This window comes from Heliangelus exortis, chromosome 1 (genome assembly GCF_036169615.1).
Source record: "Heliangelus exortis chromosome 1, bHelExo1.hap1, whole genome shotgun sequence".
In the NCBI taxonomy this organism is placed as follows: domain Eukaryota; kingdom Metazoa; phylum Chordata; class Aves; order Apodiformes; family Trochilidae; genus Heliangelus; species Heliangelus exortis.
The window spans coordinates 70,917,377-70,934,849 of NC_092422.1; the positions used below are offsets into that span (position 1 = coordinate 70,917,377).

The 17,473-nt window shown below is 35.7% G+C and overlaps 1 protein-coding gene across 1 annotated transcript in view; it reads right to left on the bottom strand.

The window, feature by feature from the left end:
• Window positions 1–204: 204 nt before the first annotated feature.
• Window positions 205–17,473, bottom strand: part of ANOS1 (anosmin 1) — a 126,405-nt gene continuing 109,136 nt past the window's right edge. The window contains exons 10-14 of the mRNA XM_071747787.1: window positions 13,114–13,208; window positions 10,798–10,969; window positions 8,960–9,180; window positions 6,288–6,429; window positions 205–5,610 (exon numbers count right to left, since the gene is read on the bottom strand). Of these exons, the coding sequence (XP_071603888.1) occupies window positions 5,552–5,610; window positions 6,288–6,429; window positions 8,960–9,180; window positions 10,798–10,969; window positions 13,114–13,208 (689 nt within the window). The 3' untranslated portion in view covers window positions 205–5,551. The remainder of the gene's footprint in view (window positions 5,611–6,287; window positions 6,430–8,959; window positions 9,181–10,797; window positions 10,970–13,113; window positions 13,209–17,473) is intronic.

Sequence of the window (17,473 nt, forward strand, 5' to 3'; positions counted from 1 at the left end):
ACGATGACAATGCAACACCTGTAAGAAGAAAAACAAGTACAGAGGGTTCTTTTTCTCTTTTTGTACTGTCAAGAGCGTTCACGGCTTTGAATTTTTTATGAAGTGGAATCTTTTGAGTGCATTCTGGTTTTAGATGCACAGAAGCCGAGTTGCACAGAAGCACCAGCCACAAGGCCCCAAAGCAAAATGATCAGTACTGTCCAATAAGTAGCAAATTTTCTTTATTGCACATGATTCACATCATCCAGTCACCGTCTTTTTTAATTCAATGCTGAATAAAACATTTATTTGACGTTATGGAAGGAAGAAACGAATCAATATTTTGAATTAGTGTAGAGAACACTTTGACTATTTATTATGACAATGTACCTCTATCTGCAGTGATTATTGTGTGGGTTTATGAACCATAATGGCAAATTTAATTGAAATAATACAGCTTGCAGAGAAATATAACTGAATGCTTTTTTCTGAACATTATCCAGTTATGTAAAAGGAAAATTATACCAAAAAATACTCTAAAGCAATATCAGGAAATTGTGGAATTTATGTTCAAGTTAATATAATCTAAATGTTTATTAGGTAAGTCAAGAGTAAGTCAAAGGTGCATCTGCATATGTTAGCATATCTATAACAATTTGAAATAGCTAAACAGTTGTACTAAGACAGATATTAATATTTTTAATAAATAAAGAAATTAAAACATGTGATACGGTACTTTAAAATAGAAAATACTCCAAATATGCTGTATACATAGATTTCACAACAGTTTTAAATCATAAAAATCTTGACTTGCAGGATCAGGCCACAGTCATAGATCCAGCAACATTTTCATTCTTTTAACTTGGTATTACAACAGGTGAACAAATCTGAATTGTGAACAAGCCCAATAAAACAGAGACAGGGATGGCAAGATCTTGAGTCTAATTTTTTACTTCGAGGATTACTTTTCAACATCAAAGACTCAAATGACATCTAAATTTATGATCAGATTATTTTGATTACTTTCTGAAGACAAAAAATGCTGTAGTATGACTTCATCCACAATGAAATGTTGTTGTAGCAAAGGTACTTGACATGACACTTATTTTTCTTGGAAGACTATGTTTTCAGATTAAGAAAAACAAAACTATAAATTCTGCATGGAGGAGATAATGTATCAAGATTTCGATGCAGGACAGTTTATTGCCTAAATAGTATGTACAAATCCTAAACATGAAAATGATGAGTAAAAGAAACCGGTCTCTATTTACATTTACATTTTTTTTACAGATTATTTTTACAAGGGTATTTTTTTCTCTACATAACAGGACAGACACATAAGACCAATCCTTTTGTATTACATACATAAATAAATATTGACTTTAAATGAGTGTTATAGGAACATAATTTCTACAGCCAATTTGTGTAACACAGAAGCAGTTCTGTTACCTCTACTACAATATAATTAAGTAAAAAAGAAAAAATTTTACATATAGAGCTCTGTTAATTACTCTGTAAATTGTACCTTACTAACATATTCAGTAGAGGTAATACAGTCATTACATTTCATGCCCACAACTGAACAATGAGTTTTGGCATGCAAAACCATATATAATCTGCAGGTATTATCTTACATTTTTTAAATAAAGGGTTTTCTCAATTATTTAAAACTACATGCAACAGCTTATTTAGCATCATATTCCTGGTTACAATGCACAAGTTTGCATAACATTTTTAGTAATTGATATTCACAAGTACTGATCGAAAGGTAGAAATACACTTGGCACATAGTATAAGAAAATTAATTAATAAATAAGTCAATATCACAACTACATTTACATATACACAAGACAAAAATAAAAACTTTCATGGTGTTGTACACAGAATTTAGAACTGTCTAGGTCCCATACTTTGTTCTATCAGGCCCTGATTTAAGAGAGCATTCATCAATTTTTGACATCCATTCTTTATTTGAGACATCACTAAAGATCTTTCTTAACTGCAAAGCTTTGTCTCTATCCCACTTACTTCTTTTGTGCATATGGAAGTTTCCTCTTCTGCATACCTTCCTGAATCAGGGCCTGCTTATCTGAAGCTCTCCCTGACTCCATTTGGGAGCATGGGGATGAAAGTATTGTGGAACAGAATTACTCACTATTTAGGTTTCTGTACAGGTCAGCTAACACCAATGGTAAAATTCCCATTCACAGTAGCAATGATTATTTCTTTGATTCTCTGTGCGATCATGTCAAACATTAATGTCAATTTTAGCACTGCCACACCATGTCCTCTTTTTGAAACCATTAAGCTAAGGATGTTTAGCATTTCAGCAGTCAAACCTCTTATTTATTGTCAATATGGTCTACCACATTCTTAGTTAATATTCAAGATGATATACACTGTAGTTCATCACAAGCTCCATCTTGAAATTTGAATTTTTCCTGCTATACTAACTCAAAAATTGTCACAAAAGAATAAAACAGATTCTTAAACAAAAATCACCCACAAACAACAAAAAAATCCACTTCAGAAAGCAGTTAGCAAAAATGGCATAATCTTATAATTCTCCCTAAGAAATAAAGATAAACAAAATACATCCTGAAGTCAACCGACAAATCCATCAAAACCATACATATCAAATAATACATTAATGTAAAGGTGCAGAGCATCTAAAACCATCTCTAATACCTATATTAACTCTGTACTACACAGCATCATTACAGAAAACAATTTTCTAGCTATTGTATCAAGTAGTAGATTATAATTCTATCGCTGAATTAAATGTTTAGTGTGAAGCTAGTAAATTAGGACAATACCCTGTAAAATTTAGCAAACAAGGCTTTGTGGATTAGGCACCAACAACTTCAAATATGTACTGCTAACTTAAAAGTATCATCAGAAAATCACTCATAGTTGGGAATTTAGCACTCATGCATGAGTTTTGTTGACCTTGTATTTTTCATTTTTGACTTGAAGGGTGACTTGAAATGTGACTTGGTAAGATGATTTGTAGAATAAAAGAATAATTTCCATCCTAGTGGACTCCAAATAACACACTTGTTCAATGCAATTCAACTTTAACGATTTTTTTTCTTAACTTCCAGAATCTACTTGAAAGGTGAAAAACTCTCCATGTTCTTCAAAAATACATTATTACTTTTAAAGCTTGAATGCTTCAAGAAGACTGGAATCAGCAACAGTAACCATTTTGATTTCTTTCAGAAGAATGAGGCTTCCCTTCAGGCACTAGGGGTGTGATCACTCAGGGCTGCTAGCTTCCCATTTATCCCCAAGCCAGAGCTGGCATCATTGTAATAAAGAATGGCATCAATGCTCAATGCTTTACCATGTCACTATCAATGAAATATAATTTCATTAACATTAGTCAAGTCACTACGGATTTGCTCCAGCAAACAGACTAGAACAGACTGTGACTGAAAGATTTGGACAGAAGTTCTCAGAGAAGCCTGAGGTAATTATTTTTCCTCATCCCCCTGACTCTTGCTTTCAGCAAACACCATGGAGCTAACTTCTAGCCCTACTGATGCCTCGTGCAATCGAGATGTCAAAGCACTGTTGCATATCAGTCTGATTCAAATCGTGTTTTCTTTATAGAGACCTGTACACACAAAACATTTCCATCCTAACAAAAGTCTCTGGGACTCTAGCCTTCTGCCAAAATAAAAAATAAACCTTTATACTACTGATTTTATGAAGAGGTCCTCTGTTTATTTGCTAATGTATTTTGGAAAAGTGGAAATAAGAGAATGATAGAGGAAGGAATTAAAAGCACCATACCATTTAATATATTTAAAACTTTTGTTAAAAGCCAAAACCATGTAGCAATAGAAATTTTCTCAAAAACTTTCTGATCACTGAGTGCATATCAAAAAAGACAACAAGCAAAGTAGAAAGAGTGTGGCAAAAAAAGAGCTTTTTGACACCAAAGGCAGAAATTTAGGAAAACTGAAACGAGTAAGTGAAAATAATCAGAAATTAATCCAGTTTCCTTCACCCCCTCTGGTATCAATGAAACAAAAAGCCATAAACTTCAGTACATAGCAAGTGTATTTGCAAATGCTCTGGCACAATAAACATAACTGATCTTCAGTTTCAGGAATGTATCCCTTTTCTCTTTATTTGCTGAGATCTGTATTTTTCTCTGTATTTGTCTGACATCCTCTCACTGAATATCTCAGGCAAATAAGAAGTAAAGGTAAGTCTGTAGCATCTGCTGGAAGAAAAAATGGCCATATTGTCAAGTTTTGACAATTAAATGTTTGAGGTCCATTAGTCTCACTATATGATGGTTCAGGGAGCGAAGAAAACTGTGCCAAAGTATGCAGTAGTACTTTGAACATCTTGAGAAGCTGGTTACAAGTATTTATATGTATGCTTATTGGCAGATACTTTCTGTCCTCCTGACAATAAATCCAAGCAGTTTCTATTTACTATCAAAGGATGTCTCTTTGTGGCAAATTATTCTAGACAGTTTATATTGCACAATAAGGCAATATGAATTCACTTATGGTTGAAAAGGGCACCCTTCTGTCTAAATTTGAAAAATGCATTCAAATAAACTATAAGACAATCTTTTCCAGATGCCAGAATATTGTCACATAATTCTTTCTGTAAGCAGAATAGCGTGGAGCCAATACTTTTATCCATCTGTTGAAAAGATCCATGGGGAAAAGAGATACCTGCATTAAAAGCCAAAGCCAAGGAAGTATTTCTACAGCTACTTGAATAATAAAGTTACTGCAGAAACTTAATTTCTAAATTTTTGTGCTAAGTATTCAGATTTTTAAGTAGAAAATAGGTGTTTCTTTCAAGACGCTATTATACCTTGAAACATGATATACCAAAAAACTGTAAGTGGTATTTCAAAAGTCATCCTTTCAGGCCGTATCGATTATTTGCATTAATTGCCATAGATTTTCAATAATCCTATAAATTGTTGTCATTCTCCTCTGTGCTGACACTGCATTTAATAATACTGACAATACTAGGGTTTCTGCTACTGTTGCTTATTTTACTTATGTCCTTATTTCAGACATATGGAGATCTTCCATAATAGCAAAATACACTAAGACTTAAACTGAGGACAGGCAGAGCTTTAAGTAAAAATGGACCATTTAAACTCTCAGTTGAGAACACAGCCTCCAGAGTTCAAAAGTATGTATATATAATAGGACGACCTTGCAAATATTAACATTGAATTCACTCAGAGAAAAAGCTGTATACACTGCACTGTTTCAATGCACTTTAAACACAGAAATACAAAAACATAATGAACACACTTCTCATTATCTCACAGGTGTTTAGTTGGATGCAATCTTCAGTTTGTAGAATAGTGATGGAACTGAAATGATACTTGCTCTATGTTTCATTCTGGCCTTAGTGCAAATGAGATTCATCATGGTTAATCTACAGAGAATTGGACAAAGATCATACAGGATGGCAACTTCCACTAGAAAACTGGGCTCATTGTTCCTTCAGATGTGTCTTTTCCTAGCTTGCATTTGGGAGATCAGTTTTTCTTTCAGTAATTTGTATAATCATCTGAAACAGTCTAATATTTCTCTGGGGCTGGCTTGTAGTGATGTGGATGATGTTGCTTCAGATGAGGTCCTAATCAGAAGAAAAGAAGAATATACATATATCAAATCCTGAATATGTAACACCATCATTTATCTGTACTAAAAGGTCTTAATGAGGCCTTCAGATTGCAATCCTTCAGCTTCTAAATGAACTGCCTGTTCCAACAACTATGTACATGTTCAGTCCAGGCAACTTTAGCAATTGTGGAAAGGACAAAAGGTTTCAAACTGATGAATCTTGGACTAATTAGTTCTATTTTTTTGTTGAACTTCACAACATTGAGCTGTATTTTTCCAGAAGTTATAAGATGCTGGAAGTGGTCATTAAGAGGTATACACTGCATAACATATGATCAGGTTTTAGGCTGAATGCATCCAGAAAAATCTGATCTGGAAAGCCAAGGAATCACAGGCCTAGGTAAAACTTGGAGGACAGACAATCCTTAAATCCAAAGTTCTATAGATGTAAGTTGAAGAACTGTGGTGGAATGAGTAACAAATGTTCTAGCACAACTGAGCTACAGAAAGACTGCATTTGCTTCCCCCATTGCTGATGGGCAGTTAAGGGGTAAAAGCCCAGCATTTTCACACATCTTAAATTCATGGAATGCGACTGTAATCAATACTCAGAGTTGGGAAAACTGCTAATGTGTGGGGGGCCAAAGTTCTGTAACACATGACCACATGTCAAAATGGGATACTACTTACTGTGAGGTGAAAAAGGAGGAAGATCAGGTGTTCTGAATGATTTTATTGTAGCAGGCCCTTCCCCACCAGTTGTCAGCACTTGAACTTCCAAGCGGTACAGCATCGAAGGTCTCAGATTGGGCACGGTAAGTACATAATGATCCTAAAGAAAAAATAAACCACATTCACTCTCAGAGCATCTGAAAATAAAACATAGATGATCTAGTCTCACAAAGGAGTGCTTTAAAGAGGTCCTGTCACTCTCAACACCCACAACTTCTTTTCCTAGAGTTCTGTTAAAAGGCTTTAATGTGTGCTTCGCTTTGTTGAAAGGATTTATTTTGAATTTTTTGCTTGCCATTGGCTTTGAGCATACTTTTTTACCATAATATTGCAGTTTCATGGTCCAAATTGTTCCTTCATCTTGAAAATGGATTATGTGCCCATAACAAAAAAGAAAAAAAATGTTCATGATGTGTGTTTTTACTTTTGATCTGTCTGTGTATTCTACTAATGGGTAAATTGATGATAAAAATTCACAGGTCTGGTCCCCTGCTGCAGCTAGTGAAAGTAAGTGTGGCTACAGAGATTTCAGCATTTGCCCCAATTATACCATGAGAATCTGCCTTCTGTTCTTAATCCTATTTTTGGCATGATGGCCTATGTTTCCAATGCTCCATACCCTTGTGTAGTCGCTTACACTTGTGTAAAATAATGTCAGAGTCAGTTTATAAATACTCCCAAATGTGAATGCATCTGAGTAAAGACTGAAGGGCACAAAGAAATTGTAAGTCCTGATTCATCTTATTCCAATTTGAAAAGGCCCAGTCCCAAGAAGGGACAAAAGGGCAGTGACATTGGACAATGTGAGCACAGATTGCTCCTTCAAACAGCCAGTATGGGCTGGCCAGGACATTGCAGGGCACATTTCTCTAGCTGGCACCTATGAGGGCTCTGGGAACAACTGATAATTTGCTGTTTACTGCCAGAGCAGACAGCAAAGGGGAAAGGAGAAAGAACACAAAAGGGAGGGGAGGGGGTGAGTGGGACAGGAGTGCAATGTGTACTTTTACTGCCACATTAATGTGTATTCTGAGATGAGGCTGCTTTTAACAGACCTTGCTGAGCTGTTCCACCTTCTGTAATGTACTGAACAGGTTGGAGAGAGAGAGAGGAGTGTATATATCTCAACATTCACTCTACTTATTTAGGTGCTTCTCTGGCAGCTGGGATCTGTGGATTTCACCCCCCATTCTGTAAATACTAGATTGTTATTGTGTATCTTCACTATAAAATACCCTACAGTGGCTTCTGAGATGTAGGAGAAACAGTTTTACCTCAAACCAGTTTTCCTAACCAATTTCCATAAATAGACAGTGAGATACATTCAGTGACAGATAATAAAATAAAAGGAATCTTCAGGCTCTACAGTTTCCTCTACAGAGGAAAACAATGATAAAAAAATAAAGCATAACACAATGCAAAGTACAGTTCAAATACAACTTTATATATATTCTGGAACTAACTGAACCGAAAGCTTAAAAAAAATGGAAGGAAATTCTGAATAAAATACACATCTGTTCCTAAAAGAAAAGATGAAAATTGAAGTGAAAAGCAGCATCTCTTGATCTGCTCCAGACTGTGGCTTGAGCTTTGAATGAACTGGTGCACATCACAAGTCTGTACTAAGCTGTAACAAGACAGCTTTGCATACCACATGGTAGCTTGCCACATAGTTTTAGAGCATCAGCAGTCAACTGTGTTGCTCTCCCCCAGGACAACAGGCTTTGAAACATGGGTGCCCTAGCCTTACTACAATCTGCTAGGAATTAGGAAAGAATTGTGAGAACTTTGTCTTGGATTTGGGGAAAACTCAGTGAATCTAAGATGCTTCCAACAAAACATTTTACTCAATCTTTGATGAAACAAATGTTGTGAAAAGCTTTTCAGCCAGCTCTTCTCTAGACACAATTGTCTTGATCCACTTCCCTGAAGTGAATGGAAAGACTCCCAGTGCTGTTGCTAAGTTTGTACCAAGGCCAGCTGCTTAAACCCTTGTATTGACTTTGGTGGATCTGGCAACAGAGTTAAAGTGAAGTGCTCCTCACCTGCCTCTGCCAGAAGAAGAACTGAAACAGCAAAAGCCATGTTAAACCAAACGGGGAAGAATCCGAACTGGTAATTCCCTCACTTTCCCCAGACAGTGAAATCTAGTTCTCCTTTAAATTATTTGTCGGTCAGACAATGGTAATGTAATGACAGAGGGAGAAATTATTTTTATTTTTCTCAGAGCAATGAATGACTCAAGGGAGTACAAAATTCTATTAAATCCATTGATTTGGACACCAAATAATTAGTAAAACTATAGTAACCATCAAGCAGAACAACCTGATCATCAAGAGAAAATAAAAGCCATTGCCACATGGATAATCTTTTCCTCCCTTCAGGCATTTCTCAAGACAATGGCTGCTAATTTGACAATTGCGAACATTAAAATTTTTGATGTGTCATCAAAAAGAGCTGCCGTGCTTTGTTCCTCCAGCAAGGAGGAAAAATTAAGCACTTTCTGCTCCAACTTGCCTGCAGAGCCAGAGAAAGCTGTGTGACATCTGCATCACCATTAACATTCAAAATAGGCCACGTACAAACACATCTATGAAGCTGTTAGCAAAGGAAAGGAACAAACAACTTACTGCTGGCAGTATCTGTGACTGTGAAATGATGCTGTTGGGTAAGCTGTTTTGTCGGCTTTCTGTGGTTACTTCTGCCCAAGTGACTTGAAATCCTGTCATGGGCTGGTGAAGGTCTGCCTTAGATATCTTCCAGGAAAAATGACCAGTGATGTTACCTTCCTGGACAATGAAAGACGCAGATAGGTTCTCGGGTTTTGCCAACACTTTGGGTAGAACTGGCACTATAAATTTGGAAAGCAGAAAGATAAGCTAAACTTTGAAAGACAACGTTTAATAACATTCATTTAGTTGCACAAAACAAGGTCAGACAGAGATGTCATTCTGGTTTTACCCAAGATCCTGTTAGCTTTCTGACACTGCATTTCCATTGTTAACCAAAGCGTCCCTGATGGATTTCATTGGCATTGTGGGCCAAATTTAGACTTTAAATGAGACCCTGATAGCTTCAGGCAACAGAAAGAAAAGCCTAAAGTATTGTTCACAGTCTGCTCCTCTATATGTGAGAATAACTGAGTTCTGTTTTTTAATTCTGGGACCACAAAACCCAAAGGATCTCACAGAACTCTAAGATGCTGGCAGAAAGTGAAATTCATGCTCTGAAACCATAGAAAAAGTTAACAGAGGCACTCTGAGTAGGGGAAACACATGCTTGAGTTGCAGTTCCCCAGGAATAAGGTTGTAACGCTGAAAATGGTCAGGAAGGAGGTGGTGAGGAAATGGTGATGGTGGCCAACAGGACTCTGGTGACCCACAAAGCATGTCAGTACCCTTGGGGTCAGTGGGGAGTCAAAGCAAGAGAGCCACCTTCTAGCTGAAATGAGAGGTTCCCAGAGTTGGTTGTGCAAAGCAGAGGCTGACCTGACCCTGTGCTGACAACAGCACCGATTCAAGCAAGCAGCTGGACTACCCGAGGACCCAGAAATCATAAAATCATAGAACCATTTTGACTGGAAAAGACGTTTAAGATCACCAAGTCCAACCATTAAATTAACACTGCCAAGTCCACTACTAAACCCTGTGCTCCAGACCCTTCACCAGCTTTACTGCTCTTCTTTGGACACACTCCAGCACCTCAATATCTTTCTTGTAGTGAGAGGCCCAAAACTGAACACAGGATTTGAGGTGAGGCCTCACCAGTGCCAACTACAGAGGCATGATCACTTCCCTTCTCCTCCTAGCCACACTGTCCCTGATACAAGCCAGGATGGTATTGGCCTTCTTGGCCACCTGGGCACACTGCTGCCGGGTGTCAACCAACACCCCCAAGGACTTTTCTGCTGGGCAGCTTTCCAGCCACTCTTCTTCAAGACTTCACTGTTGTATGGTGTCCTTACCAACCAACATCTCCATGATTCTGCAATTACCCTCTAACTGTACCTACCATCATGGCAGCACTGTAAAAGCTAGGAGTGTCTTCCTATTTGATATTTGAAAGTGGAATTAATCTAAATAAAACTGAAAAAACAGCTTGCATCCGTAGCAAAACATTCATAAGGTGGATTGTGCCAGCAATAACTATGATTACAGTTATTATCTGTCATTATAATAAGTATAACAGTTAAAGTGTTCTTACAAAAATAAAAACTGTGTAATAAAAAATGTCATCAAATGTTTACAAATGGTCCACTAAAATTATCACTTCATTGACAAAACAGTAATGTGATAGCCAAAATCTGTATTGCTCTGTATTTTACTTGATTTTTCACAAAAGCATTAGTCACATTTTTATTAGTTCTGAATCTTTCATTTGCTTTTTTAGAATTGTTTTTAAAGACTTCTGTTTGCTGATTACAAATGCATTTGAAGCTATCTGGCTACTTCTCCAGATTGTGCCTTACCTCCTTCAGCAGGACAATTAATGTGCTTGTAGCTTTTTTCTTTAAATGCAGAGCAAGATGGGGTAACAAAGAAAATACTCTCAGGTTTAAAACGACCTTTAGATTTTGCAGGCAAAACAGTTACTTTATATTTGCATGAAAATGACAAGTCCTTCAGAATCATGTAGTTTTCCTAGAAGAAGAAGAAAAACAAAACACATGCAAAAAATCGAACTCTAGAAAAAAAAATAATTGAAAAATAAGGTTGGCAGAAGATGAAAAGTTTTCTCAAATAAAGCATTTTCCTGATATGTTTAACACATGCCAACATGGCTTTTACTCAAAGAACAAAGCAAACACTGCCTATATTATGAATATTTTCAGTAGCAAAATATATTAGCATGGCATTTGGTTATATCCTTCAACTGTAGACAGTTCCTTTGAAATGCTGCATCAAAGAAAGTGGCTTCTAATATTTAGAACAGTCTCCCTGACATGATAGCAACAGGGGTATCAAGGTGAGGATATAAATGTTAATAAATTAAATAAATGGAAGAAAGCTGAGTAAAGCTGCTGTAAATGACAGACTTCAGCCACATTTAACTTTTTGAAAGCACATTCAAAATCTAGCATGGCATTATGGATCCGTTTTTTTCCCCTTTAACAATTTCTGCCTTCTTATCAGGAAGAAAAGCTCCACAGTTTAACTACAAAGCACAATTTTCTCTTTAAAGAGAATGACTGGAGAAGAAAACTGCACAAATCATGTCCTGCTAAATTCTTACTGTTGTCTAAATTATTTTTGAAAATCACAGTCTGATAGCTTTCACACAAATCTTATGAGACAAAAATGTTTTGTTTTATTTTGTTTCTGGCAAAATGTCCTATAATACCTTACTAGAAAAGGTCAAAAGTTTTTCCACGCCTTTTTGATCTTTACTTCCCTTCAGAATCACTAATTCCCAGACTTCTTGTAGCACAACTCCCTCTTTTTTTTTTTTTAGTTTTAAACAGTATTAGTCTAACCTTCCTTTGGAAGGTGATTTTTGACGGGACACAGAGATTGGACTAAGAATGGACTTGACTCACAGTCTTCCACCTGCTGGGAGCGTGTCTCATAGGCTTGAATCCTGCTTAAAATTGTGACAGGACTGTTTTCATTTATTGCAACAGGGCCTAGATACTTTCTCCACCTTTACCTATCATATTCAGTATCAAACCTTTTGAAGTGTCAGCCTTCTTCTGTTTGCTTGTAATTATTTTCATCCTCAAAAGAAACACAGTTTCCCAAGGTAGATTGGATCAATTACTCTAAGACAATTCAGAGGAAATGAACTAATCCTACAAGGCATTTGGGCACATGTATAATGAGTCTTCCTGACCTCTAGTGGAAATAAACTTCTTAAATATTAACTTTCTTCACACCTTCAGTCATCTTCAATGTGCACAACTTGAAATATTGGGACTGATCATAACATTATGTCACAATCATTTTTTCATCTACCTCAATATTTGTTTTGCTGACCTCATGTAGCAGTAAATCTTACAATCTAACAGCTCTTGTATGAGAAATGGTCTTTTGATTTAACTACTTTTACATGCCACTAACGCCACTGAATTGACCCAGAAGTATAAGTCAGGTTAAGAATGAAAGGGGAATTTCTTCCATTGTCCAAAACCCACTAAATGAATTGTGATGTACCAATCACAAGTACTGTGTTGTGCAAATAATGTGTTACAGAAACAGATGACACTAGATTGCCAAATAATTCAGTTCAAAGAACTGCCACTGCAATATATATTTGGGGTGACATGCACTTTTGTAGAGCTTTTTTCCTTATTTATCTGTCTGACTTACGATTTAATGTCTACTATAGTTCACCTACAGTAATTTTTTTTTTATTCTATCACTCTCCTCGGTGTGGTGAAACACACCTGCATGTCTAAAAGAAAATATGGTTTATTAATTACTATTATTAATGTTCAGCATTAGCACTGTGCTATATCCCACAGTATTAATTGTAGATAAACATCCATGTTCTGCATGATGTAGAAATATGCAAGTACTAGGTAAGAAGTTTGTTTGCCTGGTGTTGTTTCCTGAGTAACACTGATAGAAAGAAAAGAAAGTATTTTAGCTTAGCAAGCAAAACCACAACGAAACCCAAAATAGTCCAGGATGCATAATATTTATCTTTTGCTGAAGAGGAACATAAAAAAACATCCTTATCAAAAAAATGTTAGCATAAAGCATACTGTGCTATGTTACAGAACCATCCCTTCTCTTGCTGCTTGGAAGCTATTCAGAGCAAAGCAGATGGCTGAATGCAGACTTACAGAAGTCAGTTCAGTTGCTTTTCCAAGTCCTTTGGTGTCATTGTGTGCACAGGACTCCAGTAACCAGTGGACTTGGAATTGATTCATGCTGATATCTAAATGATACAAAAAGAGAGGAAAAGACACATAATTATGCTTTTATCATTGTACCTTGGCTTCTCTGGATAAAAATAGAAGGAGTTTAATATGACAGAGCTAGCAGTTCCTCAGAGTGAAGAAAAAAAATTATAAAATTATTTAATTCAAACTTTGCTTCAGCTAACACCATGACTTAAAAAAAATGACTTTGCATTTTCAGATATGTAAGCACATACTGCTTAGATAAATTTCTTGTATAAGAAATCATTTAAATTAAGCATTAAAAGGTAATTTAAATGCTGCTACTCTAAACATCCTGCAAATGATGGAAATCAATTTGCGTCAACTGCTTATTACAGCTTATATTGTCAGAGCATTGCAATACTGCTGCCTGGCACTGCTTGAGAAATCTATGCCTGAAGACACGTGAAAATGTCTGTAAATCCCTGAGCTTCCCTTTTCAGTATATATCATAAAAGCTGTTAAGTATCTGTTCAAATAAAATTCTAGTCTTGATTATGAGGAGCAATACCAAAGGCTTAGGTTTGCTCTCATATAAATCAATGACAAAACTTGCTGCAGCTTTCAACCAGCTTCTAATTCTTCTAGTCTCTTCTCTAATACTGACTGCACAAGGAAGAAAACCAATGGGGAATAAAGAATCAGACAGAGGAAAAACAACTCATCAGGTATGCATGTACCTCCTGTCATTTTTCAGGATTTAGTTATCTTCATCTTGATACAGGAGATGCAAAATTGCATCTGTTATTATTAATTAGCTTGGTATGAAATAAGCACTAATGCAAATTGCCTGACTGTGGGTTTCAGCAGGGAGAACAACTTTGATGCTTTAAGGACTGATATAGCATTAGACTGCTGTGAGCAATTTGGATGAAAAAAGGGAGGGTTGTAAACTAAAGAGAAAATAAGTATTGTCTGAAACTAGTACTTTTGTAAAAAGACTGATTAGAAGATCCTTGAAACATTTTTTTTTCAGCAGCTGTCTTCATAAAAAATGAGTATACTAATTATTTGTGTTATTTCTTTGGAAAACCAACTTTTTCTTTTTTTTCTGCAAAAAGAAATCTATGAAGAAATCAATGCTGCCTTGTGATTGCTCCCTTTCATTTAATAAATACATAGATAAGTGGATGTGCTTTCACTTGCCTCTTAGTTGCTGGGTTCTCCCACTTGATATGCCTATCAGATAAATACACAAACTCACAGTGCACTTGTAAGTAGCTTTCATTTGATTTCACCTCTTGCAGTTCACAAAATTACTGCTTATCACCTGCTTGCACCCCTCTCCTGTGAAAAACTAACAAAACACCTGGGTTCTTGGGACCTCAAAACTTTGTGCTGCTATATTAATCACACTATATTAATGATGTACACTCTAGGACAATTAACCACAATGAATCTGTTCTTGATTGCATATAATCTGATAATCACAACGTATTATTTTTAGTTATCTGCATGTTAAGGTGGACTGCCCTTTGGAAAGCTAGAAATTGGCTTTTTTTCACTTAAAATGACTTACACTTGCAATCCCTACACTTGCAATCACTTTGGTAGATATTATTCAAACCAATTAAGCCTTGTCATTATCCAGCCATCATGAAGTGGCTAAGAAACACACATCAGGTAGGTCACTCAATATCCCTACACGAGCAACTGAGGAAAGATAGCCAGATGGAGAAGCTTCAGTGGAGGCCCAACTTAAATGTCTCCATGCATGTAGCATGGAGAAAAAAACAACAAACAAGAGGAGTTGCAGACCTGTGCATGCCTGCAGAGCTCTTGGACAAAATTAGATGTAAAATAAAAATAAATTAAAAAAAAAAAAAAAAAAAAAAAAAAAAAAAATTAAAAAAAAAAAAAAAATCTACAGAGGGGTGGAAGCACATACAGGTAGCCTGGGAGGAGTAAAGATGTTGTCTCAGTAGCCAGGGATGACAGTAGGTATATAAAAAGCCCAAGCTTTTTATATTTGGTTTTTTTTTTCCAAACCATTGTATGAGTCTATGACTCTATGAAATCCCAAGCATCAAGAGCTTAAAACAGCTTGCTCAGCCATACTTACCAGTGTATAGGCTTACTAAGTCTCTTTATAAATTCAATTAAACAGGTTATAACCCAAAATATTTAGTATTTCCAGCTCCTGGAACAGTAGAATTCTGTTTAGATTTTCTTGGAGCTCACTTTACATTCCTTATGTGAACTTCTGCTCTCAGGCAGTTCTTCCTTCTTACTTCTGTCCTGGATTAATAAACCCTTAGTAACCCATTTACAAACAGCTATTGTTTCTCTTAAACTCTCTATTTGAGCTAGAAAATGAGTAAGGGGTTAAAAAAATGTTATTTCACTTCCTATTACTTGGAATGTAAATGTAAGATGACAGTTTTTACTAAACATAATTTCACTTTTTTAAATTTAAACAAAATGAACAAATAAATCTTATATTTGATCATGCTCACATCTGGAGAGGCTTCTCCCAGCCTTCCTTTCAGCAATATACAATCTCCTAGTGAAATCACTACTACAGTTTTATTTAGATTATAGTTTTCAGCTATTGACTACTAACTCAGTATCCAAGCCATAGTCCAGCTGAACGTCAGCCACTGCCATCAAAGCTAATGGTTCTGAATTAAGCCCAGCTGAAATAAATACATTGTAACCCACAGCCACATCTTTTTTTGAAAAGTCATTTGAGTAGTTCCAGTATCTAACATTAAACTAATTTTGGCTAATTTTATCAGAAAGCTCTGCTATCTCTTCTAGGATAGGTGCATAATACTGAAAAAAAACCTGTCAGACTCATTTAGTCAGGTTCTCTGATATTTCACATCAGATTATAAAGCTTTTTTTGTATATAAACTTAATAGTCTGAAGTTTTCTTGATTCTGTACTTCATGTTCTAAGTCTTTATAACTTCATTGTTCTCACGGTTAGGAAGTATACCATATAACACTAAAAGGACTCATGCCTACACAAACGTCAAGCATTCATCTTACCCAGATCTAAAAATATTTGTATAGAAACACTGAGTCTGAAGTACATACAAAGTGCTAACACTTATTCGAGCAGCTCTAAGGTTATGAAATTAGTCAACATAATAATCATTTAGGAACTCCTTAAAAAACTGTTACAGCAGACAGCTTATTCAAACAGTTGCTTTAATTCTCAAAAAAAAAAAAAAAAAAAAAAAAAAAAAAAGGAAAGAGAAACTGTTTCTAAAGTCCCTGTAAACTTACTGTCCTTACCTTCAACTGACCTTCAACTACTCTAGCTAAAGATTTTCACAAAATAAATCCTCCCAAATAAACTAATAGCTAACAATTATTTTGGGTATGACTTTAAAAATAAATTTTCTGAAGTATGAATTCCTAGCTTTAAGAAAACATTCCCACACAGACATCACATGAGTATGTTCTTAAAATTCCAAATATGCTTAGCTGTTAACACAGAACAAGGGTATGCAGCCTTTTGGACAGAAATCTTACGTCTTTAACTAAAGTGTATTGATCAGGGGCTGTTCAAAAGCATGTTGAAAAGACATCTGGTGTGATTCCCTCTCACCCATGTTCCACCCAAAAAATAGTCTTTAATTCCACATGAGTATCTCCACACAGCTATCTCTTGATCACTTCTCTTTATATTCTTCATCAGATTTATCTTCTTTCTCCCCCTCCCCATTCGAAGCTCTCTAGTTCCATTTCAATGAAAATAAATTTAAAAATTTCTGATTTTTTGAGGCGGAAAATCCACATTTATTCTGTATCTTTAAGCTGTATATGAACAGGTCATAATCCCACTAATGTTGATGTCAAATACCTCTGTCTGCCCCTTTGAAAAGTGCAGGTTCATATGCACAATTTAAGCATCTTAGATGAAAAGATTCTTCTTAAAGTACTGCAACATAACCATTAACAATAGTTAATAGGAATACTGCAGGCCTACATTCTACATTGCCATCATCTTCCCCCAGAATTAGAAGGCCAAGGCCAATACAGAAAAATCACAATGCAAGGTATCTCTGCAACTTTTCCTAGCTGTAATTTCTGATTTAAATAATCCTATAGTTACTGAAAATAACCTAAATAAAAAAGGAATCTCATCCTTTCTTCAATGCTTTCTAGATTTCTGTTCTTTTGTATATTTTAGCTTACTGCCAACCAGGTGAATAATTACATCTGATGTGTTTTCTTGTTTTCTACCATGTTACTGCAGACAAGTCCTTTTTTTGCCTCAAACACTTTTTTTTTTTTTTTTTTTTTTTTTT